Source organism: Sus scrofa, chromosome 8 (assembly GCF_000003025.6).
Source record: "Sus scrofa isolate TJ Tabasco breed Duroc chromosome 8, Sscrofa11.1, whole genome shotgun sequence".
In the NCBI taxonomy this organism is placed as follows: Eukaryota; Metazoa; Chordata; class Mammalia; order Artiodactyla; family Suidae; genus Sus; species Sus scrofa.
In genome coordinates this window covers 39,517,350-39,544,284 of record NC_010450.4, presented here as the reverse complement: position 1 = coordinate 39,544,284, position 26,935 = coordinate 39,517,350, and the positions used below count along the sequence as shown (strand labels likewise).

The 26,935-nt window shown below is 45.8% G+C and overlaps 1 protein-coding gene across 3 annotated transcripts in view; it reads left to right on the top strand.

Moving 5' to 3' along the window:
* The window catches only part of USP46 (ubiquitin specific peptidase 46), a 63,836-nt gene extending 37,706 nt beyond the window's left edge, over positions 1-26,130 (top strand). For 2 of the 3 annotated variants that reach the window (XM_021101209.1, XM_005666646.3), the window contains exons 5-9: positions 8,119-8,195; positions 15,181-15,264; positions 17,091-17,288; positions 21,639-21,717; positions 22,445-26,130. In XM_021101209.1, coding sequence (XP_020956868.1) covers positions 8,119-8,195; positions 15,181-15,264; positions 17,091-17,288; positions 21,639-21,717; positions 22,445-22,546 — 540 coding nt within the window. In that variant the 3' untranslated portion in view covers positions 22,547-26,130. The remainder of the gene's footprint in view (positions 1-8,118; positions 8,196-15,180; positions 15,265-17,090; positions 17,289-21,638; positions 21,718-22,444) is intronic. The other variant, XM_021101210.1, reaches the window with a different exon arrangement.

The following is a 26,935-nucleotide window of genomic DNA, read 5'->3' as shown; positions in this document are numbered from 1 at the left end:
CGGTTGTTCCCTTTTCCTGAGCCCACAAGCTTGGCACCGCCGCTAAGCCAGCACGTTTTCAGTGCCTGGCTGAACAGCATGGAGCTGCCACCTGGCCACCTTTGGTGCTGAGTCCAGTGAAGGCCTCTGGGGATTTTGAAGCACCTTTGAATGGGATTTTAAGAACTCAGGAATTTAGCAAAGCTCGTGATTTCTAGGTATGCCCTGTATATGCATATGTCCTCTTCATTGATTTGCAAGTCATTAAAAGGAAAAGCAAATTTTCAAGCCACCCTTTGAAAACTAGTTTTCAGGGACGTCCATGCCCAGAACTGAAGGAGAAGAAAGGAGACTAAGATGTAGCCGGTACCTGCTGCGAGTGTCTTGGAGGCTTGGTGATATATATGTTTCCTTGGAGACAAGCTGTGTTTTCACTTAGACCAGAATGAGATCCTTGTGTGTGGGAAGAAAGTGGTTTTATTTTCTGGCAGCTTTCTGGGAAGAGAGAAAAGGGAAAAAAAAAAAAAAATTGCTTGATCACTCATTGCTTTTGACTATGTCAGTCGGAGACGGGGAGAGAGAAAAAAATCCAACTGGATGGGTTTAGCACCATGCTTTGTTATCTGCTGTGGGGCTGATCCACCTGAACAGGACTTTCTCGCTCTCAGTTCTGGAAGCAGTTTGCCCTGGGAATTGATGAAGTTACTGTAACGTCCTCTAGTCCTTTAATTAGATCTGTACCTTTTGCCCTTCTCCCCGAAACAATTAAGTACAGGAAAAGATTTGCATCCAAAGGGAGACAGTGTTTCTTTGTTTTTGTCCCCCGTTGAAGTACAAGAGCCTTAGTCGAGCCTAATCCTAACTATCTAAATTATATATGACTTCAATTAGCTGTAATCCTTTTGTTATCTCCCAGAGAAGGGCCATTTTGGTTTAAACAAAGCTTTATTAATTACAGAGTTATAGTACCTGGGAATTATTTTTTAAAAAATCAGACATAAGAATGTAGAAAAAGAAAACCATTCATAATTCTGCCACCCAGATACCACTTAGAGATCTTTTGTTCAGTTATATATTCATTTATTTAGTAAATGTTTATTGGACACCCATTAAATGCTGGAAGGTGTTTTATGTTCTAGGGATATGGCAGTTAAAGCAAACAGAAAAGGCAGTCCCTACTCTTTTATTGACTCATGTACTTAAAGCCGTACATTTTCTTTTTACCGCTGCTTTAGCTGCATCCCTCAAATTTTGGTTTTTTTTTTTTTTTTTTTGTCCTTCGTTCAAGACATTTTCTAATTTCTCTTGTGTGTTTTTTTCTGTCTTCTGTAGTACTTTGAAGTATTCGGTATTATCCTAGATGTTTTAGTGTTTTCCAATTTGCTTCTGTTCTGGTTAGGAAATACGTTCTGTTTGATTTGTCTTTTCAAATTTTTTGTGACATGTTTTGTATCCTAACACATGGTCTGTCTTGGTAAATGTCCTTGAAAACAGAGTCTGTCCATCTTAGGACTGTTAATCTTTTGGATCAATGACTCTTTGCTGTGGGGGGGGCTGCCCTGAGAATGTTTAGCAGCATCTCTGGCCTCTCCTACTAGATGCCTGTAGCATCCCCGAAGATGGGACAACAGAAATGTCCCTTGACATTGCCAGCTGTTCCCTGAAAGGCAAAAATTCCCTTGTAGAGAACCCCTGAGTTGAAAATAAAGTGTATTTTGTAGCTGTTAGGTGTAATATTCCATAACTGTCAGTAGGTCACGATGGTTAATAGTTATTTAGATGGTCTGTTTCTCTTCATTTTTTTCCCCATCCAGTTTTATGTTATTTGCTGAGAAAGGGTGTTAAACTATCTAAATTGTTTTAGGAGAAATTTGCTCAATGCTGAAGGATTTCTTTGCCTGGCCGTATTTACCAGTCTTCCAGAGTCTCTGGACTGAGCATGACTGTGTTTGCTTTTACCTCCTCTCCCAGGGCATTTTTCTACTCTTTTGGAGCACCTTGGAGTAGAACGGTGCTATATTCCTACTTAATTTCTATAGTCTCAGGACCCGATTTTATCCTATGTTCCACTTGGTCAAGTTAGAGATCTCAAGGGACTCATTCCAATTTCACTCACAGAAGGACTGCCAGAATCTGACCCTGAAAAAACTGAAATGCCAGGGCCCATGGGATAAGCAGATGAATTAGGATCCCCATAGAGGTGAGAACTAACAAACACATACAAACAAACTGCTCTTTGGATAAATACTCTATTTATGACATCTAAAGTAGCATCTGTCACAGTGTAAATCCTAAATAAATACTTCTTAAGTCAACTTTAATTTAGCCAACATTGATTGGGATCTTTTCTGTGCCAGAGACTGGTAGCATATGAAGATTCAGTGGTGATACAGAGAACACAAGAGCTCATCACCATTTTTTTTTTTATTGTCTTTTTTATCTTTCCTAGGGCCACCCCTTCAGCATATGGAGGTTCCCAGGATAGGAGTCTAATCAGAACTGTAGCCGCCTGCTTATGCCAGGGCCACAGCAACTCAGGATCCGAGCCGCATCTGCAACCTACACCACAACTCATGACAACGCTGGATCCTTAACCCACTGAGTGAGGCCAGGGTTGAACCCACAGCCTCATGGTTCCTAGTTGGATTCGTTAACCACTGAGCCACGCCGGGAACTCCTCATCACCATTATAAAGAGTAAAATATAAGGAATGATAAGTGCTACTGAAACTGTCTAGAGATGGCATATGAACTCTCTTAGATAAGGGGATATTTGATCCAAAATATGAAGGTTGAAGTTCCCTCGTGGCTCAGTGGGTTAAAGATCTGGTGGTTTCACTGCTGTGGCACAGGATGGACCACTGACCAGGGAACTTCCGCATGCTACAGATGTGGCCAAATAAAAAAATGTGAGGTTTGAATAGGAGTTTACAAGATAGAATGACACTGGGAAAAGGCAATCTAAGCAGACAGAACATATGTGAGAATTTGTAGGGTGTTAAAAAGAAAATTAACAACTCTGGAACCAAAAAAAAACCCCAACAAAACCTAATTTTGAGATTGTCTTATTTCTCCCTCTAATTTTGTCAGTTTTTGCTTTGTGTTTTTGATTATTTTTAAAAAACAGCTTTATTGAGGTGCAATTTATATACCATAAACTTCATTCATTCAGTGATTTTGTGTGTGTGTGTGTGTGTGTGTGTGTGTTTGTATGATTTACTGAGTTGTGCAACTATCACCATAATCCAACTTGAGAAAACAATTTGAAAACATGTCTGTCACACCAGTAAGATCCCTTGTATCTGGCAGTTAATGTCTGTTGCAAACCCCAGGCCACTACTAAGCTACTTTCTGTCTTTAGGTATTTGCTTTTTCTGGACATTTCATATAAATGGAATCATACAACATGTGGTCTTTTATGTCTGATTTCTTTCACTTACATTACATATTTGAGATGTCGTAGCATGTGGGTTCATTCTTTTTTATTGGAGAGTATTGTTCCAGCTTCATGTATTTTTTTTTTTTCAGGCTCTGTTATGAAGGACTTCCATATTTTTTATCATGTTTTTTAGTAATTGATCTAATTATTAGGAAATATATTTTATTTCTCTTTTGTTGAAAATCAATTTCACTTCATATTAATATAGCCCACTACATATGTATATTAACTCTTTACATAATGTATCTTTTTCCATCCATTTTTAGCTTAACTGTTTCTTTATAATTAAAGTATAGCTCTTGTGGTTTAAAAAAAAAATCCACTTCAATTTCTGACTTTTACCTGAAAAGTTTATTCCATTAATGTTTAGTGTAATTATTGATATTGTTGGGTTTGAGGCTTCTATTTTATTATTTTTTGTTTGTTTGGTTTTGGTTTTGGCTGCACCTGTAGCATGTGGAAGTTCCTGGGCCAGGGGTTGAACCTGTACCACAGCAGTGACAATGCAGGATCATTAACCTGCTAAGCCACAAGAGAACTCATTATTTGTTTTCTGTTTATTCCCCTTAGCTTTTTTCTCTTTTCCTCTTTATCTGCTTTTTTTTTTTCTGATTATTTGTGTGTGTATATACTTAACCATTACATTTTAATTATCCTCTTAATGTATCTTTATATGTTGTCTTTCAGTGGTTGCACTAGAGATTACAATGCATATTCTTCACTTTTCACAGTCCACTTACTGCTAATAATGTTACTATTTCACATAAAACATAGATAACTTACAGCTATAGATGCAGTTATTTAGGAACTGTATTCCTTCCACCCCACTCTACCTTGTCCTTTATGCTATAGTTGTTATATTGCATTTATGTATTTTGTTTTTGGTTTTTTGGGGTTTTTTTGTTTGTTTGTTTTGTTTGGTTTTTTGGGTTTTTTTTTTTTTGCTTTTTAGGGCCACACCCATGGCATATGGAGGTTCCCAGACTAGGGGTGGAATTGGAGCTGTAGCTGCTGGCCTACCCCACAGCCACAGCAACGCAGGATCCGAGCTGAATTTGTGACCTCCCCCTTCCCTCCTTCCCCTTCTTTTTGGTTCATTGTGACTGTATTTCATTTTACTGGAGATATTTATAATTGTTTCTTTAAAATTCATGTTCGTTACTTCCAACAGCTGGCTTATCTCAGGATTGGTTTCAATTGTTTTAAGAATATCTTCCATTTTCCTGGTTCTTCACATATTGTAAATTTGGGTCATATCTGGGACATTGAAAATGTCCAGTTGGCTCTGATCTTGTTGTTTTTCTTCATGACTTTTGAGTTTCTTTAGCAGGCAGTTATCTGGGTGGACTCAAACTGCAAACTCTACTTCTTAGGCAGCAGCCTGATTCATGATGGGTCAGCACTTTTGTCTCTAGCTGAGTTGACCTGCATATTACTCTGTGTAGGTGTGTGGCTCGGGGGTTAGCCAGAGATGTGGGCAGACCGTTGGTGATACCTTCTCAGAGTCTTTCCCTTCTTCCCAGGGGACATAGTTTCCCAGATTCCTTTTTCTGGCTCCTGGACCAGAAAGACTGCATCCCTCCCCCACCCACCCCGATCCCCAGCTAAAGGCTGTGAAACCATGAATTCACTCTTTGACCCTCTTCTCCTCCAAGTGTAGACTCCCTGTCTGCCTGTTTGTGTTTGTTCTTTTTTTTTTTTTTTGTCTTTTTGCCATTTCTTGGGCCACTCCTGCAGCATGTGGAGGTTCCCAGGCTAGGGGTCGAATCTGAGCTGTAGCTGCCAGCCTTCACCAGAGCCACAGCAACGCAGGATCCAAGCCGCGTCTGCAACCTACACCACAGCTCGAGGCAACACTGGATCCCTAACCCACTGAGCAAGGCCAGGGATCGAACCTGCAACCTCATGGTTCCTAGTCGGATTCGTTAACCACTGAGCCAGGACAGGAACTCCTGTTTGTGTTTGTTCTTAATGCCTTCAAGTGGCTGCTGTCAGTTTATAGTTGTCTGAGTTTATGGTTTTCTGGAGGAGTGTTGAAAGGATAAGATCTTAGTCATTACTGAAGCCAGTCTTTTGAACTTCCATTTTAGTAAGGCGGAAAGAGACAATAAATGCATAAAAATAAAAGAGAGAGAGAGATGTACTTTGGAGATATTGCAGGTTTGGACCACTACAATAAAGTGACTATCACTGTGAAATGAGTCACACAAATTTTTTGGTTTCCCATTGCATATAAAAGTTACTTTTGGAGTTCCCGTCGTGGCGCAGTGGTTAACGAATCCGACTAGGAACCATGAGGTTGCGGGTTCGGTCCCTGCCCTTGCTCAGTGGGTTAAGGATCTGGCGTTGCCGTGAGCTGTGGTGTAGGTTGCAGACGCGGCTCGGATCCTGCGTTGCTGTGGCTCTGGCGTAGGCTGGTGGCTACAGCTCCGATTCGACCCCTAGCTTGGGAACCTCCATATGCCGCGGGAGCGGCCTAAAGAAATAGCAAAAAGACAAAAAAAAAAAAAAAAAGTTACTTTTACACTATTCGTAGCCTATTAAGTATGAAATACCATTATGTCTAAAAAAGCAGTGTACACACCTTAATTAAAAAATACCTTTTTGCTAAAAAATGATAACCGTCCTTCAAACCTTCATCGCATTGTAGTGGTAACGGCCAAGTGGTAACAGATCACCTTAAAATGTATTAATAATGAAAAAGTCTTAACTATCCTAAGAGTTAGGAACCTGTGACACAGAGACACGGAGTGAGCAAATGCTGTTGCCCAGAGCCTCCCTTGGCACCAGAGTTGCCACACATCTTCAATTTGTAATCTCCGTGCGAAGTGCAGTGAAAGGAGGAATGCCTGTCATGCTAAGTAGTTGGCTTGGTTGGTTGTTGCTTTGTTACAAACTCCCCCCAAGCTCTGAGGCTTAAATCAACTCTGACTTTTTAAGTTATCATTCATGCAACCTTGAGCTGTCTCTTGCGTGTGTCTGCAGGCCGCTGGAGCAGGGGTGTGCTCTCGTCTGGGCTTGGCTCGGGCACCTTCGTGAGAACAGCTCTCCTCCGTGGGAGCAGTGGCCTAGCCTGGGTTACCCATCTCTTGGTGACAAAAGAGCAGAAGGGCAGTCTCACTTTTCCTTTAATATGATACCCATAGTATAGTAACCCATTCCCAACTTTTGACCGTTTTAGGCTCTTTAAGATGTTTGTCCCTCCATGATTTTGGAGCGCTTATGTCTTAAAGCGCTTTACAGGTACCATCTTGTTTCATCCTGTGACAACCTTCTGAAATAGATCCTCTTGTTGCCCCCACTTTATAGATGGGGAAACTGAGGTACCAAGAGGCCAAGTACCTGGCCTAAAGCCATCCACTTTATTTTCTTATTTTTTTTATTTTTTGTCTTTTGTTCTTTTTAGGGCCACACCCACGGCATATGGAGGTTCCCAGGCTAGGGGTCTAATCGGAGCTGTTGCTGCCGGCCTACACCACAGCCACAGCAATGCCAGATCCAAGCCGTGTCTGTAACCTACACCACAGCTCATGGCAATGCCAGATCCTTAACCCCCTGAGTGAGGCCAGGGATAGAACCCGCAACCTCATGGATCCTAGTCAGATTCGTTTCTGCTGCGCCATGATGGGAACTCCAAGCCATCCACTTTATAAGTGGCAGAGACTGGCTCTGGAGCTGGGCAGCTTGCCAATACCCATTCATGTGTGTACCAAGGAAAGTATAAAGGATTGTGTCTGTATCTCTGAGTATTTCTTTCGGTGATTTCGCCGCAGTGCAGTTTTGGGCCATAGGATAGTTGCCCCACTTACACGAGGGGTATTTTCATGTTGCTCCCTGTTGACAGAGCACCTCAAAGCTGCTGCCCGGCTAATTTGTCCCTCCCACTCCAAGACAGTAAAAAGCCAGGCTAGCTGGGGAGCTGCTGGAAGGCAGGCCCTCCTCCGGTGAGCTCGGATAAGTACCGACCCTGCCTTGGTGTGGTGTAGGCTGTGGAGGCCGAGAAGCCTCAGGGGCTGGTGAGGGACTTGGCTCAGAGCATCCTCAGTCCTCCGGGGCAGTGTGAGCCCAGGCTCTAGGCCAACCCCGGGTCCGGTTGTTAGCACGGACAGCTTGGGGGGCTCTGCCAATGATAGTGCCTCCTGGGCCAAAGGACCGCTGCAGATGTAGTTAGCGTGACCCTCCAACCCATGGCACCTTCCTTCCCCACCCCCTGGCCCCATACACAGTTTGAATGACCAGGCGCAGGAGGAAGGGAGCGATTTCCAGGGACTGTGGCAGGAACGGCAGACAAGTTAATGGAGGGCGATTGTCTGAGCAGTAGGTTTTTTAAGCCTCTTGTCCTTTGTCCATTTCCATTGTCATCATTCGGCCCGGCTGAGCTGTACGAATACCTGTCTCATAGCTCCTGCTTTGAAACAGTGGTGGCGATGAATGGATAGAAAGAGAAATCTGGTTGTGTTTTCATCATGAGGAGTCTGACTCAAAGCTGAGATGCAGATGAGGTTAAATTGAGAATTTAGACCAGTCTCTTGTTTGGGATTGTTTTCAAGGTACCTGATTGCCACACCTGACTTTTGCTGCAGTTATAGTTTTGTAGCGTGTAAGTGTTTAGAGGTTTATCGACTTGTCTGTTATGTGTTTTGTACCTAATATCTCCTAATATCTTTTTCCTTTTTTTTTTTTTTTCTGGGGGGGTTTCAGGTTAGTAGCAAAGATGAAGATTTTCTTGATCTTTCTGTCGACGTGGAGCAGAATACATCCATCACCCACTGTCTCAGGTAACTCATGACTCCTGACCGTGGGCTGAGCTTTTGATCAGGCTAGTAAGTACGTGGAGGGAGTGGTGGTGGAGGGGGGAAAGACGGCCTGTGTTTCCTCGGGAGATAATCTTTCTTTCTGTTAAACCACTATAATCCTATTATTCTCTATTTCTTCTGTCCCAAGAGAGATGAAAAATAAGTGTATGTGGTCTGGAGAAGCGTCCTGCTGAGGAGAGAGAGGGTCAAGTGGGAGTCATTCATCATTAAGTTTAAAAATAAGGCTGGAATCTGTAGGACGGGCGTGTGTTTTAGGCTCCAACCAGCCTCTCTGCCTCTCCCTCTCACGACACACGCGCACTCGCAGTCACACAATTAACTTGAAACACGCTGCCCATGTCCACCGTTACTTTGTTTTCCCAGGCCCGTCTGTTCTGTCCTGTTAAAAAATGATGCCCTTTTGAACTGGGACGGATGAGAGCAAGGCGTGTTCGTCCCTCTTGCGGCATTGTGTGGAATGCTGCGCTTCTGAAACAAAACTGCATCGTCCCTCATGCAGCGCTTCTGGAACAAAACTCTCTCCCCATTAGAGTTGAGGGAGGCCAGCAGCCCGCAGTGAGAAGGCTGCCCCTGCCCAGGAGGGCTGCAGCTGTTCTGTGCTGGCTTGTGTGTTGCAAACGTACTCGAAGTCGACGTTGAGACACGATCCCCTTATCCTGTCCTCACTGCCTTCTCCTTTCAACACGGGGTCGTGGGGCCCTGTTCCAGACACTGGAGGTCAAGGGGGAGCGTCAGGGTCACACCTCGGAGTACTTGAGGTCTAGTGGGAATCTACGGACAGGATCCGTGCTTTGATGGACATAAGGCATGTCTAGAGAGTGTCTGGTAGTGGGGGTGCCAGTGTAGACCGAGGGCCTCCCCATGGCCTGGGATACCCCAGCTTATTAGAGTGTCGTTACAGGGCCCTGTAGATTCTGATCAGTGGGAGCTGGGTGACAAAATTGTCCTTTCGGAGTCCAGGTGCCTCAGAACTCCTCTGGAAGGAAGCTGGAGCGGGACTTGATCTGGCTGTTGACTGTTAGAAAGTCATCTTTCAGGGCAAAGGCACCAGCTCCAACCTGGGAGAGCTTCCTGCTTCTTCTGGGTGTCAGGTGATGTGTGAGTGGGGGCTGGGGGCTCTCTGGCTCCCCGGATCCTGAGCCCGCCCCCCCCAGCCCTGCCCGACCCCTCACCCCCAGAGGTACCTGGGCACCCCTCACTGGCCTGGCATTTCCTCCCTCATCTGCCATGCCCGGGGCCAGGTGTCCAGCACACATTTGCCGTTTCCTTGTTTGCAAAGCATTTGCTTGGCCAGAATGGTCTTTTTTTTGTTCTTCTTCTTCTGAGGGGTTCTGTTTATGGTCTGGGCTCCTAATCTTCCTGTGAAAGGAAGCCAGTTGGGATTTCCGTGGGGTTCTGTGGTCACAAGGATTAGGACAGGTTAAAGTTGTGTCAGCACAGGTCGTGGGTCGGGTTGGGGGAAGTTATCCTTGCCTGTTCTCCTCTGCCCCCTCTTCCTGCTAAGAAATTCCAGGGCTCTTCAGAAGGGCAGGTGGCAGTGGCTGAAGCCTTGAGAGCCACGCGGTAAAGGGCTAACTTTAGTGAGTTATATATTTCAACCTTTGGGGAACCCTGTTATGAACACATGAAACCCAGAATTATGTTTCCTGTTTGTTTTCTGGAGAAACGTCTCCATTGGCAGTGCATTCCCTGATGAAGGCAGGCTCAAGGCCTTTGGAGATGTTTGAGCTGGGCTGGGTGGGTATAGAATAGCCTTGTAACACCTTCTAAAGAACATGAGAGGAGTTCCTGTCACGTCTCAGTGGTTAACGAATCCGACTAGGAACCATGAGGTTGCGGGTTCGATCCCTGGCCTTGCTCAGTGGGTTAAGGATCTGGCATTGCCATGAGCTGTGGCATAGGTTGCAGACGTGGCCCGGATCCCTCGTTGCTCTGGCTCTGGTGTAGGCCGGTGGCTACAGCTCTGATTGGACCCCTAGCCTGGGAACCTTCATATGCTGTGGGTGCAGCCCTTAAAACAAAAAGACAAAAAAAATTCCCATTCTCCCAGGGCTGAGGAGGTCAGCTAGGTACTGGGAGGAAAATAGCCTTGCAATTCTCCCAAAGGACTATTTTAAAAATTACTCTTCTTTTTTTAAAGAAGTCTTTTCATTTTGAGAAACTTCTTCCCGTGTGCTAAGTTTATCTACACCCCCGTCTCACTTGCGTTGCCATAGGCTTATCTACTAGTTTCTCTGACTTGTGTCTTGGTTTGGGTTATTATTTACATAGAGTATTTGCTAATATCTGACACGTCCTTCTTTCGGATTTCTCTTTTTGATCTTCTTTAGTACTCGGAGGTAGTTCTCACACTCTGGTGCATCAGAATCACCTGGGGAAGTTGGTGAACATTGAGGTCCAGGCCATACTTGACGTCTGTGAGCCTGGGCATCTATTTTTAGTTAATTTTCCGGGTGATTTTGATAGCACCAAAGTTTGAGAACCGCTGGCTGTAAATCTTTGCTACTCACACGGGTCCGGGGACCAGCGCCCTTGACATCACCTGGGATTTCATCAGACCCACAGCATCTCGGGTCTCCCCCAAGAATTGAGTGCCTGCATCAGAGCCTGCAGTTTGACAAGGTCTCCTGGCGACTCCAGTGCATGTTAATATTTGCAAAGATCTGGGGATGGTGGGCCCTTGACTGCACATTGGAACCACCTGGGGAGCATTAAGAACAATGGTGCCTGGGTTCTACCTAGAGAGAGTCTGATGTAATTTGGCTGGGGGAGAGGGATGGAGGTTTGCTTTCAAAGATCCCCAGAAGATTCTGCTGAGCAGCCAGGTGATTCTAGAACAAAGCTTCCCAGCTGGTTGCCATGGAATGGGTTACAGGTGCCTACATCCCCTCAGCCTCTGCGAGGCTGGGCAGGGCCTGGAGCTGCCATAGAAGCAGCCATGTCTGTGTACCCCAGCTCCTTTCTCTGTAGCCTTTTTTTTTTTTTTTTTTTTTAATGTGGGTCATGACATGAAAACTACTGGGAAGCCTAGTTTGAAAATTTTTTTTTTTAAAAAAATCCATTTTTGAGCTATCGTGTTCAGTGGACAGTTAAAGTGTTCATTTAAAAAGTATCAAATATAGGAGTTCCCGTTGTGGCTCATCAGAAACGAATCTGACCAGCATCCATGTGGACACAGGTTCAGTCCCTGGCCTTGCTCAGTGGGTTAAGGATCCAGCATTGCCGTGAGCTGTGGTATAGGTCACGACTTGGCTCAAGTCTCACGTTGCTGTGGCTGTGGTGTAGGCCAGCAGCTATAGCTCCAATTTGACGCCAGCCTGGGAACCTCCATATGCTGCGGGTGCGGTCCTTAAAAAAAAAAAAATGCATCAAATATAGACATTAACAGGGGTGCCTGCCATGGCACAATGGATTAAGAATCCTATTGCAGCAGCTCCGGTGGCTGAGGAGGTGCAGGTTCGATCCCCGGCCCGGTGTGGGATCCGCCATTGATGCAGCTGTGGTGTAGTTCACAGCTATGGCTCAGGTTCATTTTCTGGCCCGGGAACTTCTCTATGCCAAGGGTGCAGCCATAAAAATTAAAAAGAAAAAAACAAACCATAGACATTAACTTGCTCACAGTAGCCATCTTACAACATACAACCATCCCATCCAGAAACATAGTGGTTCTCCATTTTTCTCAAGTGTTCTTGTTTACATTTCCCTTGGGTTTTATAGTTTTCTTACAGGGATGTGTGTTTCATATTAGATTTGTTCCCAGAGTGTATTTTTAAGAAGTGCTTCATTGCCACTTTTATTCTTTTTAAAGAAATACGAAGAGTTTTGTACTTTCATGCTGACCTCTCCTGCGCTTCGGCGTGATTTATCCTGAGGGTTGAAGAGACCTCTCTCCTCTCCTCTCTGACTTTTTCACTGAGAAGATTCCTCACTCTTCATCGCCTGCTTTTTTCAAAAAAATTTCTTTTTACAGCTGCACCCGCAGCCTATGAAAATTCCCAACTAGGGGTCGAATCAGATCCTTAACCCATGGAGTGGGACCAGGGATCAAACTGCATCCTTGTGGAGACTAAGCAGGGTCCTTAACCTGCTGAGCCACAGTGGGAACTCCAGTTGCCTGCTTTAGTTCCCACAGCTGTTCAGCATCATCTGAAAGACCTGCTCTGCCTCAGTTTCCCGCTAGGGCCATCCTGTTAACCTAACTTAGCTGCATTTCCCAATTCTCAACTCACAGATGCCCTTAAGCCTTACCCTCTCTTGTGGCAACAAGCTTCTAGCAGCTGGGGCTGAGCGGGATGGTGGTTATTTGTGAATCAGGTCTTTAAATTAGGTAGCAGCTGCTGCTCTATTTCTATCTATGTAGGTCTACAAAAACTTTTTTTTTTTTTTTTTTTTTGGAGAAATAAGAGTGAGTAGAAAGTGCTTAATTCCTTATTTGTTGCTGTCCAGGCCTTAGTTACTCAAATTCTCTTGTTGGGTAAACAGGTTTGTGTGTCACATTCCAAGAATGTCCATTTCCACCATCACCCAGACTCAGCTTCCCTTGGCCAAGGTTGCTCCATGCTAGCCCAGTATGTCCCAAGTAGGCCAAAAAGAGGTTTCACATCACTTTCTCCACTGAAGAGCCAGCCAGTCTTGATCTGGGTTTGAGTCTGGGTCAGGCACCAAGCACTTGAAATCAGAGGGTTGAGTATGATTGCCTTCTAAGTTGTCTCCTTGCCTTTCGACACCCCCGTGTGCCCCCCGCCCCCCAATCCTTCTTCCTCAGTGCTGCCAGAAATGGTCCACAAAGCTGTCTGATGATATCTTTCCTTCTGAGGCCAGTAAGCGCCAAGGGACCCACTCCAGCTTTGAAGAAGTGTGCTCTGTACCTGGTGTTCCAGGCTCTGGGCTGTGGCTCCACTCTGTCTGGAATCCTTGACTCATCCACCTTCCTCACTTTTCCTTTTTGAGAACCTGACTCAGATATCACCCCGTGGGGAAACATTCTGAATTACCCCAGTTCAAGTTCATCTCTCCATCCTCCATGCTTTCCTTTCTTTCTTTCTTTTTTTTTTTTGTCTTTTCTAGGGCTGCTCCCGCAGCGTATGGAAGTTCCTAGGCTAGGGGTCTAATCGGAGCTGTAGCTGCCGCCTATGCCAGAGCCACAGCAATGCTAGATCCAAGCTGTGTCTGCGACCAACACCACAGCTCATGGCGACACCGGATCCTTAACCCACTGAGCAAGGCCAGGGATCGAACCCACAACCTCATGGTTCCTAGTTGGATTTGTTAACCACTGTGCCACAACAGGAACTCCATCCTCCATGCTTTTCCCCGGGCTTTATACACACGCTTCTCTCTTTATCCCTTTGTTCAGCCAGCACGTGTATTGAGGGCGGTTCTGCATCGGGCCTGTTCTCAGGGCCGAGGCTAGAGCAGTGAGTGAGACAGGGTCCCGCACATGTATGGGGAGCAGGTAACCCCATGACTTGGAGGATGGTTGCAGATAGTGCTCTGCGCTCAAAAGAAAAACGGAAGAGCAAGGGCTGGATGATGAGTATGAGAGGGGCTGGGGAAGTCCTCTCCCAAGAGGGGACATTTCGGCTGAGCTCTGGACCATGAGCAAGGCCAACCAGGCTCATCGTGAAAGGAGCTGGCAGGGCTTCGAAAGCAGCAGCAGCAAACGCCCTGAGAGCGTGCACTGTCGAGCTACTCCTGGGGCTGGAGCCGCATGAAGGAGGAGGGGTGGGAGGTGGGGCAGAAGAGCAGTCAGGGCTCTGCAGACAGACGGCCTGTTGGCCATGGCAAGACATTTGGGTTTCATTCCCGAGAAACTATTGAGGGTTTTAAGCAGGGGCATCCATCATGTGAAAGAACTCAAGATTGACCCTCGGTGAACGCTAAACATTGTAAACAGCTCATCGCATGTGTCTTCGGTAGACTGCGTGCTCCCCGAGAACCGGCATCCTCTGCGCACCCCCAGCCCAGGGTACCACTGCTAACCGTCAGGGAATTTCATGAATGACCAATCAAGTGCTTTCTTTGGCTAAGCTCTGTTTAAGTGGTCGAGTCGTTAACACCACGTACATAACATTTTTCTATTTAATAAAGGCTGATCATTCTGGTCCTCGGACTCTCCCTATGAATAAGGAAAAGTCACAGGCTTTTTCAAGACTCTAGGGTATTATTGCATTCTGGATGTTGTTTTCAGCCTTGGAAGCAGTACCACAGGAATGTTAAGTAGACGCTTGATGACCAGAAAAGAATGAAAAGCCATGACATCTAGAATATGAAAACTTAGGAGTACAGTAAAACCCCATGATAAGGCAAAGAACATATAAGATGATGGTGGAGTTTTTTCCTTGGGAGGAGGCAGCTGAAGTCCCTGCGATCTGTGTGTGAGGAGGTGGGGAGTGGGCGTAGGTATCCTCTCCTGATAATTTGGGACTTTTCCTTTCAGCATCAAGGCCGATGGATGTGATTTAAATCTTATTATCTTTACTTTTGTGCTCTTTGAAAATATAGACCTCTTGAGACTGGCCATTTTTAATTAGCTGCATAATAATATCACCTTGCACTTTGTGTGATGGACGTTTTTAGACTCGCTTTCACTGTAATGGTGGGCTTTTACTGTAGTTAGTATTTTTCTGTTGTAATCCTATCTCCAAATTATAAGTATTCTCCGTTAAACACTGACTTTTTTCTGAATCGGTTGGAAAAACTAATTTGGATCTATCTGTCCCATTAATGAAGCTGTCCTTGGAAATCTCTCGCAGTGAAGTTCCAACCCAGCCTGGTGGCCACAGTCTAATGCATCAGAGCACCTGCTCCTAAGAAGGCTCTTTTTCTCATTACCTCTTTGTCTGCATTCACTGCAGTGTTACCCTACGGGTAATAGAGGCTTGAAGACATGGCAAACCAAGTACGTCGTGGACTTCTTTTAAGTTGAGACTATTTTTCTCTGCAGAGACTTCAGCAACACAGAAACGCTGTGTAGTGAACAGAAGTATTATTGTGAAACATGCTGCAGCAAACAGGAGGCCCAGAAAAGGTACGTGAGGCATTGCCCTTGGGGTGGGGTGTTGTGTTGTCAGAAGGAAGAGCACTGTGGAGCCCCCCAATCTGACATGGACTCTCAGGCCCATGCTCATTGCCAGGTAGTTACCTTCCTCCCCCATAAGATAGGATAAGAATGCCTACCTGGGGGAGCTGCCCATTCGTCTGACTCTTCATTCCTCTGTTCGTTTGTTCATTCCTTCATTCAGCGTGCCAGGTACTCCTGCTGGGTAAACAGGCAGCGAGCAAGTATATTCACTCTCCTCTTGGAATTAACAGCAGATTATAGGACTTCCCGTCGTGGCTCAGCAGAAACGAATCTGACTGGCATCCATGAGGACTCAGGTTCGATCCCTGGCCTCGCTCAGTGGGTTAAGGATCCAGTGTGGCCGTGAGCTGTGGTGTAGGTCACAGACGTGGCTCGGATCCCGCGTTGCTGTGTTTGTGGTGTAGGTCGGCAGCCACAGCTCTGAATCGACCCCTAGCCTGGGAACCTCCATATGCCGTGGGTGTGACCCTAAAAAGACAATAAAATAAAAGCAAATTATAAAAAGCACTTAGCACATTTCATAACACATAGTGGTCACCCGACAATGTTGTTAGTGTTGCCTAAACATTGGAACTTCTTTGGAAGAAAGACGAGGTAAAAACTTTAATCATTTAATAAGGAATCACGAGAAAAGCAAGCGCATCAGTTCTGTGCATAGGTGCTGAGAAAGTTATCGCAGTCTGAGTGGATGTAAAAGGTTGCCCATCTTTTTACCAGCACCAGCCAGTTATAGCTTTTGGATGGTGTGATCTAGAACCTGTCATTCCCTGTGTTCTGCCCCTGGAAGCCAAACAACTTGACGTTTTACCCTGGGAAGTCATATTTACCGTCAGTTAAGTTTACTCTGCCCGTGGCTGTGGCGTATTCAAGGTAATTGACAGATGCTCATTCCTGCTGCCGAGGCTAAGAGAGTTTCTCTGCCCAGCCTCCCGGCCCTTCATCTCCAGACACGCACATCTTTTCTCACTGCATCGAAACTTACAAAAGGTTAGTCATGGAGGTGGCATACGGGACTTATCATTCATCAGTGCCCAGGGGAGCTCACCTCTCTTCCCATCCATAGAATCAAAGCCTGCCTGAGGCCAGCCCAGGTCATTCTACAGGGGCAGGAAGGTGTTTTCTGTTAAGCCTTGGAGGTTTTACACATTAAAATGTCATGTGTTCCTGAAAAATGTGGGCTTCCCCATAAATTGTATGTTTCTGCTGATGTTATTTTGCTTGCTTATTTATTTATTTAGTTTGCTTTTTAGGGCTGCGCCTGTGGCATATGGAAGTTCCTAGGCTAGGGGGCGAATTGGAGCTGCAGCTGCTGGCCTAGGATGCCACAGCCACAGCATCACAGGATATGGAGCCGCATCTTGGACCTACACCACAGCTTTCGGCAACACCAGATCCTTAGCCCAGTGAATGGGGCCAGGTATCGAATGCGCATCCTCGTGAATACTAGTCAGATTCATTACCACTGAGCCAAAACAGGCACTCCCCACATTATACTTTTATTGGTACGTAAGTTCTGGGATGTCTCTTTGGCCAGAGACACCCCCACCCTTGCCCCCACACTTTTATTGCTGGTGAGGCTGCACTCGGCAGAGTCTGTAGAAGTCAGCTCTGCGTAAGCAAGCATCCTTTTGCAAATGGTTTGGCTGTTTGCTGGTGTGCAGTTTGTCAGGACTGCCCCCCCCCCGCCCGCTCTGCATTTGTGCAGGCGACGGGGTGGCCTGTTCCTCTCACAGGGTCGGGTCCCACTGATTTTCTGCTTCATGCTTTCTTAGGATGAGAGTCAAAAAGCTGCCCATGATTTTGGCCCTGCACCTCAAGCGATTCAAGTACATGGAGCAGCTCCACAGGTACACCAAGCTGTCCTACCGTGTGGTCTTCCCGCTGGAACTCCGGCTCTTCAACACCTCCAGTGATGCGGTGAACCTGGACCGCATGTACGACCTGGTGGCGGTGGTGGTTCACTGTGGCAGGTGAGGGCGGGTGGGGAGTGCGGCGCAGGAGGGGCAGGCTGTCCCCGGCCGGGGGGACGCCACCGCACCCTTCCTGGGCTGTGAGACTCAGCGCTAACGGTGCTTTGGGGAATCTCCTCCTCCAAGCTCTGGTTTATTTTTCGCCTCAAAGTGAGTCTAAACATACCTCCATACAGTAAAACAATTTAAAACATTAAAAAAATAAAATGCTTGATAATAGCGATAATCAAAATGTTCTCTCATAAGGGAAATGATAAATCTCCACTGGATATAAATGATGCTTAGGAGGAGTTCGAAATCATATGGAGAAATAAAGGTTTATGCGATGATTATAATTTTTAAAAGTCCGGGTTACACATAGAGTATGATCTCAGAAGTGTTTTAAGATGTCTGAGTAAATTTCATTAGATGGCATCTAATAATTGTTTGGCATTAAAAAAAATTTTATGGCTGCATCGTGCATATGGAAGTTCCCAAGCCAGTGAGATTGAATCTGAGCTGCACTTGTGACCTCTGTTGTAGCTTCTGCAGCACTGAACCCTTTTAACCCACTGTGCTGGGCTGGGGATCAAACCCGCACCTCTGTGGCAACCCAAGCTGCTGCAGTCGGATTCCCAACCCACTGTGCCATGGCAGAAACTCCACTTTTTTGGCATTTTGAATGATTAAAAAGTACTCAACGAATATTCTTTATGCAGTTTTCAGTCTTCCCCCAACATTCTATAATAAGTCCATAATCAGAAAAAAGACAGAACGAGAGAAAAAAGGCCTCTAGGTATGGAGAAGTAAAGTGTTTTGCTGAAAATTTTTTTTTTTTGGCCATGGCATGCAGTGGTTTGATGTGGGATCTCAGTTCCCAGAACAAGGATTGAACCCAGACCGCAGTGGTGAACGTGCCAAATCCTAAACACTAGACCACCAGGGAACATCCCGCTGAAAGCCTTTTGAGGAAGTATATTTTATGCCATAATTTGGTGTAAGCATGGAAATGCCTACTGAAAACTCACCTGTGTGCTACCCTTTGCTTGGCCGGGATGGGTGCGTGTCCCCTCCCTGGGATGGCCCTTGTAGGGTTCAGGTGGGGCCTGTCACAGAGCAGGTGTCTTTTCCTCTCCAGGATCAGCAATGTGTCACTCCTGGTGGAGGAATGGGTTGATGGAGTGTTTGCCCTGTGCCAGGTGATGGTATCAGAAATTGTCACTTCACATCCAGAGCACCTCGTGCTTTGTCCCCACGCAGAGTAACTTTAAGTCCCTGAATGTTTGCTTACATTCTCAGCCCGAAGTACTTGTTGGTCATTTATAAGCCACCTTTGTGTTTCTCCTGAAGAATAACTTCTAACAATTATTCTTTTATTCATTTATTTATTTATTTATTTAATTTTTTTGTGGAAGATCCCCAGCCAGGGATCAAACCCGAGCCATAGCAGTGACAACGCTGGATCCTTCACCTGCTGAGCCACCAGGGAACTCCAGTTATTCTTTGAAATCTGGAAACTAGCCATCAACACTGGGTTGGGGGGAGGTCTTGTACCTGGAGGGTCCCTGGTGTCTGAGGTGGGTGTAGGGTGGTATGGACAGGTGCTAGGGGAGCCAGGGAAGGATTCCCGGGGGTGACTGTCTGAGCTCTAGTCCCTGGGCATGCTGGTGAGGACAGGGCAGAGACCCATTTAGGAGAACTGGAGGACGAGTGGGAGGTGGGTTCTGGAGGAGTTGGTGTCTATAACTGGGGCCGCCGCAAGGATCAGAGCAGCCCTGGCCGCAAGACTCAGCGGGTGCCAGGTCCCTTATGCTCCTAACGAGGATTCTTTAAATTCCTGCCCCCAGAGGTGGGATTGTGCTCACACACGTGCAGGCTGCCCGTGCACAGGGATCAGGTGGCGTCTGGCTGTGGGCTCCAGAAAGCCCCGCGGTTAGGGAGCTGAGCCCCTGCTCCTCGTGCCGGGACCTCCTGGCCCACTGTTGGCACTGGCGCACAGCCTCATTCATTGCTCCTGCAGGTATTTTTAAACCTTTGTTTCCTGGGCTCCAGGGCGGGATCTGAAGGTACAGCAGTACTCAGGACCCCCGGGGGCCCAGCCCTCGTGAAGCTGAGAATCTAGCGGGAAAGGTAGATAATTAGCACGAAATGGCACCAGCCGGGTACCACCAGAAACAAACCACTGCAGACGCATTCATGGCTTTGGTTAGTGCTCTGGGGAAGGAACAGGGCCGTGACAGAGAGCAAGGAGGCACCTCTTTGGGGAAGGTGGTCGGCCAAGATTTATCTACCGAGGCGACACATGAGCTGAGTCCTAAGGAGGAAGAGGGCCCAAGAGGGCAAACGTGGCTGAGGACTCTTCCAGGCAGAGCTGCAGCAAGTGGGGGGGCCCAGGGACGGAGCGGGTAATGTGAGTGAGGACAGGAGGCAGTGAGTTCGAGTCCGCGGGGAGCAGGAGAGGGGCAGGAACAGACCCTGTGGGGTGTCTTGTCTTTAAGGAAGGCAAATTAAGGCAGATTCAGCTTTTCAGCTTTGCTGGTGCCTTGAAAAAAACAAAAGTCTAGATTTAGTTAAAAATTCCCTCAGTTGTGCAAATATAACCACCTAGTAGCAGCTGTTCGTTTTTCTTTCTGCTTTTTTCTATAGTGTACAATAGTGTGTCTTTTTTTGTTTTCCTATTTTTTTTTTTTGTTTTTTGTTTTTTTTTTGTGGGGTTTTGTTGTCCTCTTAGGGCCGCACCCGAGGCATATGGAGGTTCCCAGGCTAGGGGTCGAATCGGAGCTACAGCTGCCAGCCTGTGCCACAGCCACAGTGATGCCAGATCTGAGCCACACCACAGCTCATGGCAATGCCAGATCCTAACCCACTGAGTGAGGCCAGGGATCCCACCCGTGTCCTCATGGATCCTAGTCGGGTTCATTAACCACTGAGCTGCACAGGAACTCCTCCTATTTGTTTTTTTTATTTGTTTTTACACGCCCCACCTGTGGCATGTGGAAGTTCCAGGCTAGGGGTCTACTTGGAGCTGCAGCTGCCAGCCTACCCAAAGCCACAGCGACACCAGATCCTTACCCCACTGAGCGAGACTAGGGATCAAACCCTCACCCTTACGGACGCTATGTCAGGTTCTTAACCTGCTGAGCCACAATGGGAACTCCTGTTTTCCTACTTTTTATTACACATCATGGTTTAACATCTTTCTAAAACTTGAATCAGATCATGTCACTCCTCGAAATTCCCGAGTGTCTTCCTGGCTCACTCACAGCGAAGTCCAAAATCTTGCATGATAACCCCATCCCCCACCCCATCCCCCACCCTGGCTCACTTGGCTCCAGCTTCCTTGTTGTTCAGTGAAAACACCAAGAACTCTTCCCACCCCCACTCCTCCCCCAGACCTTGAACTTGCTCTTCCCCATTCCTGAAATTTCCATCAGTCAGTCACATGACTCTCTCTCTCTCTCTCTCTCTCTCTCCACACACACACACACACACACACACACACACACGTGCGTGCGCGCACACAGATATATACACACAGATACACAAAGATACGCACACACCCTATCTTCCTTCAAGGAGATTCCTTCTGCTCAAACCCATGTTATCAGGGAAGCCTCGTACGAGTAAGTGCCTGTCTTGTCATTCAGCAGCCCATTGCTTTATTCCCCGTGGCACTGATCACCACTGAAATATATGTGTATTTAGCTTAGTGCCTCTCCAACCCACACCCCAGGAAAGTGGGGCATCGGTTTCACTCCCTGCTCTTTGGCCTGACAGCCAGAATGCGTGTGCCATGGAGTCGTTGTACGATAGTTACGCGTTTACGTCCATTGACTTCGAATGTCTGTTTTCTGTGCAGTAGGAGTCCTTAGAAGACAGAGGTTTCACTCATCTTTCCCTTTGCCCAGCACAGCACTGGCACCTGGGGGGTCCCTTTGTGACTTGTGACCAAAGGAATGTGGACATGGACACCACTATACCAGGTTCTCAGTCCTTCTGATCTAGGGTTTTTCCTAGTAAAACACCTGCGTATAAAGAGTGGTATAAAGAAGTCAGTGTTGGAGTTCCCATCGTGGCTCAGTGGTTCGAGAATCCAATGAGGAACTATGAGGTTGTGGGTTCGATCCCTGGTCTCACTCAGTGGGTTAAGGATCCGCCGTTGCCGTGAACTGTGGTGTAGGTCACAGACACGGCTCGGATCCCGCGTTGCTGTGGCTCTGGCGTAGGCCGGTGGCTACAGCTCCAATTTGACCCCTAGCCTGGGAACCTCCATATGCTGTGGGAGCAGCCAGAAATGGCAAAAAGGCAAAAAAAAAAAAAAAAAAAAAGTCAGTGTTAACTTGGTCATTTTCTTTGGTTTTTGTTTTTCAGTGGTCCTAACCGTGGGCATTATATTACTATCGTGAAAAGTCACGGCTTCTGGCTTTTGTTTGATGATGACATTGTAGAGGTTGGTATGCAGAATGTTGGTATGCAGAATGTATTGGTTTCAATATAAAGGAATCCTAGTTGTAGAGAACTCCACACTCAATGATGTGGTCTTTTTTTTTAGCCCCCGTGGGTAGCACTAAAGGGAATAAACTCTGACGACCTGAAAGAATTAGGATTATTCCCGAGAGCTTCCCCAGTTTACCATTTGAAAGGCAGAAGTCCTGGCTCAAAGAGTGCCCACCTGTGGTGGCCCATAGATTAAGGGGAGGTGTTTTTTCCCCCAACAATTTGCCATGTGTATAATCAGTGTTCCTCTGTCAGGTCTGTGGAGTTATCCATTTGCTGTTGAAGTCTCCCAATTGTGATTTTTTTCTTTTTTTTTGGCTTTGGTCCTTTTAGGGCCGCATCCACGGCATATGGAGGTTCCCAGCCGAGGTTCCAATCAGAGCTACAGCTGCCGGCCTCCACCACAGCCACAGCAACACCAGATCCAAGCTGCGTCTGGACCTACACCACAGCTCAGGGCAACACCAGATCCTTAACCCACTGAGCGAGGCCAGGGATCGAACGTGCTTCCTCATGGATGCCAATCAATTAGTTTCCGCTGAGCCACGACCGGAACTCCCCAGTTGTGATTTCTGTGCTACTGTGTCTTCGGTTTTCTCATGCATGCCATCAGCTGTTCTTTCCTTTTCCCAGCAGTCATGTTAAACCATCGTGTTGTTTCCTTTCTCTTTGTCTTGCAGAAAATAGATGCCCAAGCTATTGAAGAATTCTATGGCCTGACATCAGATATATCAAAAAATTCAGAATCTGGATATATTTTATTCTATCAGTCAAGAGAATAATGTAAGGAATGTGGGACTAATCCGAGTGGGGAAAATGTTCAAAGCACTCTTAGCCTGGTTTCTCTGCAGCCGTTCCTCCTCCCCAGCGGCCCACCAACGGCGTTACTCCGCGTTTCAGTGGCCTGGCTGTGTTCAACTTTCTCTCCCTGCGTTTTTTTTTTTTTTTTTTTTTTTTTTTCCCTACTTGCAGCGCTACTCGTGGTTTTATTTTAGTCTGAGGTCGAGTTAACTGCAATCCGATTGTAGTAAGGTTTAGATGAATCACGTTTGCTAATTTTAGGATCAGGTACCTGCCAACGCCCCCCGGCTGTGCCTGGCTGAATTACATCGACATTTCATACAAACATCATTGACAGTCTCTTTGGGGTCTTGGCTAATCTCCCTAAGGGGCTTCCAGGGTCTCCATTCAATGCATTCCTTTTAACTCATCCCTGGAAACATGGCTCACCATTTGTAGCTTCTCTGCCTCTTTTCTGAGAGAAGGATGAGGTAGACGTGCCTCTTTTCGAGCTGCACCCATAGCTTTAAGTGTGTGCAAGTGAAAATGTTTAAAAGCAAGTGACCTCGAAACCAAAATCCTCCTCCAGGGAGCGCGGGGGTGAAAGAAGCTGTCGCTGGTGGCTGCGTTCCCCACGGAGCTGTGCTCCCCCGGCCGCCAGCATTCCAGGGGCTGAGGACGAGTGCAGCTCAGGGCAGGAGGAGCTGAGAGGAGGAAGCTTTTGTGCACAGCGGAAGTGGCTTTGCTGCCCTTTCTACCAAAACCGAGTTTCAGGAAAATGGCTCTGTGCTCTTTGTTTTTAGTGACACTTTGCTTGTGTCCTGTGAGTTGTAGCTCCCCTTTATCTGGCACTGCTAAGCTTTCCAAGGTATCCTTCCCGTCCAGCTGGTGTTTGGTGGTCCATCGTGGCAGGGTTGAGACACCTCGGGGACTGCCAGGGGGGTCCCTGCTCTCCTTCTCCAGGCATCGCCTGCACCATCCTTTTCCAGGAGGGACGAAGGCACAGCCCCTTTCCTCCTATCAGCCACTTTGTACAGCTCTTCACTTTTTAGCACTTCGGTCTGTTTACTGAGGCCCTGGCAAGTCCCAGGGCTCACATGGAACTTTCCCTGGAGGAGATGCTGGAGTTAGGGGGTGGAATGCAGGCAGGTCACAGAAAGTGTGAGTGGGCGGGTGGAGAGATGAACAAAGCAGCGGCGTTTCTCTGGCTCAGACTCCTAAGAATGCTTGACAAGACAAGTGTTTTTTGGAAGAACCTCATCTCACCATAGTTACTTTTTTCACTTTTGTTATATATGTATTTATTAGATCATCTAAGTATTGGTACCTTTTATTAAAAGGGTCGATGTGGTGTTTTGCTGTTGAGCTGGTTTTTCGTTTCCTATAAATGAGTTGTAGATCTTGGCTTCCTTTGGGAAGTCCATTGACTTCCATACACTATGATATACTGTGAACCTATTCTTTTGTTACCTAATAAATCAGCGAACGAACATGCAAACTCTTTGGCAGAATGTGAACTCAAATTGACACCGAATATGTTACTGGCCATTTTGCAGCAATTAAGAGCATAGCACTTTATCTCGATGAAAACTGGATTCCTTATCTTTGAAATATCTTGAACTGTTTCTCGCTCACAACTTCAATAAGCATGCCAACACTTCACCTGTTCATGCTTGAAGTGAAATGTTTTATTTTTCACTGGAGAAGACAAAAACAGGGTGATCTTCACATTATTGTTTTATACAAGTGATGAAAATATACCTTGCCTTGTTTCGAGGCGAATTCCTATTTATAAAGATGTTGTCTTTTTTTCCTCCACAAAACATATAACATTGCTTACCTGGAAGGTGAATTTTTATTCTGTTTTTAAGAAGAGACGCTTTCCGGTTGCAGGTGACTGATATAGGTAGGGTTCTGATTGTACTACACATAATCCATGTTTTTGACTGTAGGTTGCAAAGTTGAACAAAAGATGATTGCTCTCTAATATATCTGGAACTGATTCATGAGAAGAGCTAAAATAAGATTATCTTGGAAATGAATCTAATTTATTCAGAAAGAAAAGTTTGAATCGGAAGCCTCTAGAAGTAATATGTAAATGCTCAGTCATAGATGCAATGCTTTTGTTGTTGTTGTTGTTGTGTAAAAAGTTTTTCCCAGTGATTTCACTGAACTAGTTCCCTTTAATAGAAAGGGTCAGCTAAAATTCAGTATTCCTGGGTACATTTTTGGAATCAAAAAGTAAGTACTGAAGAGAAGACCAAGACATTAAAATGGTTGTGTGATGCAGGAAAGAAGATTGAGAAAAGACCAAAACACTTCTCCGCCAACACTCCATCCTTTTTTGTTTTTTGTTTTTTTTTTAAACTTTAGGGCTATCAGGGAAATTTCTTCCCTCTTCCTCCTTCATAAACGAAAAGAACCCTAGGCAGCTACGTTTCCCTCCAGTCATTTCAGGTTATGTGACGGCGAGGACACGTGATCACTTCTCTTCTTTTTCATCCCTCCCTCATCGTGGGAAGCAGGGAGTGGTGTGGGATGTGTGAGACCCTTCTGAGGTCAAGGACAGCACAATGGCTCAGCAGTATTCCCTGCGATGCCCAGGGGTTTTGTGTGTCATTTCTGGCAGGAGCGAGCAAGCCGGCAGTAGTTCTTTTACCTACGGGGTGTTTTGAAATAAGTTACAGTGATTTACAGGTTACAAAGAGAAAGAAGGAATATCTACTTTATTTGGTTACTTCCTTGTCGGACGTCGAGATGAGGGTCCGTTGGCTACAACGTCATTTGTCTCAATGTTGGTAGAATGCTGGTCTCCAGTCCTGTTCTTCTGATGCATTTTTTTTCATTCCGGGGCAACGTGAAGGGGGCTGGTTTGAAGAACGCCAAGGAATCACACAAGAGGGTGGTGCTTTGACTAGGAAACCAGTCATATTGGTTTTATAGCCTGGTATATTTTGGATTTCAGATGAAATGGGGGGCGGGGAGTGACAGAAATGGTCCCTATGCATTTATTTTCATGGATACCCTTAAATTTTCATGGGCATGCCTAACAATGAACTATGGTCTAACTGGAGCTTAGGGCTTATTTTAGATATTGGAGTGTAGCTTTATTACAGATGGATTTTATCTTTAAACATTGCATTTTGATCAACTTTGTATATTCATGTGTATTAAAATATTGTGCACTAAATGTTTTGCCCTCGTTTGCTATTATATGGTCAAGGCATTTATCAGCACTCGTGTGATTAACTCATGTAAGTGGCATGGGTCAGGGAAAACGATTTCCTACATTTCTGCCTAATTAAATTTCTGTTTTCCAGTATTACATTAATTTATTTTTGGCTTCCATTTCTGTGTAACCAAAATAGTTACTGTATTTGTGTGGCATTCCTTTATTTGACTTTGTTGCTAAGAAAAAAAGAAAAAAAGTTAGTTTTTATTTAAAATAATCTGTACCTTTTTTTTTTTAATGTAACCAACTCAAGCACTTTAAGCAATAATGTCAATCTTGTGAAACTTCAATCGGTTTAACACCCTGCCTCTAAAATTGTTTGCAAAAAAATAAATAAATAAAATAGGAATTCTCTTCCTAGAGAATTATATCTGGGTAGCATTACACACATGGACTTAAAATACTTTTTAGGAAATATGAGTTGTTGGCACGTCGTCTCGTGTCCAGGTAATCGTTTCAAACTTAATTTTGAAAGATTGTAAGGAATATTCTTTTTTTTTTTTTTTTTTTGCTTTTTAGGGTCAAGACTTTGGCATATGGAAATTCCCAGGCTAGAGGTCGAATCAGAGCTGCAGCTGCCAGCCTGCCCCGCAGTCACAGGAACATGGGATCCAAGCCACATCTGCAGCCTACACCACGGCTCACAGCAACACAGGGTCCTTAACCCAATGAGCGAGGCCAGGGATGAAACCACATCCTCATGGATACTAGTTGGGTTTGTAATGAGCCACAGTGGAACCTCCCATTGTAAGGGATATTCTGGTCGTTGTAATAGGTAGTTTCTGCTATTGTCCCTTTCATAAAAGTTAGTGTTTTCATAACTCACCACTTTTTGAGAAAGATCAATGGACTTAATTGAGAAACCTGTGTCTGGGGGAAGAGCAAGTTGAGACGATCAGTGAAAACCAGAATTAAGGATAGGTATATTCGCATCACAAGTAATTGCTTAGCTGAGATTATGCATGGCAAATGCCCTTATAAAATAAAAGATCCATTTCCAAAATAAAGAAGTGGCTTCCAGCTCTTTGATCCCATCGGCATCTGGTCTCTAAGAGAAAGTAAGAGGGAGTTGCCGTTGTGGCTCAGTGGTTAATGAATCGGACTAGGAACCATGAGGTTTCGGGTTCGATCCCTGGCCTTGCTCAGTGGGTTAAGGATC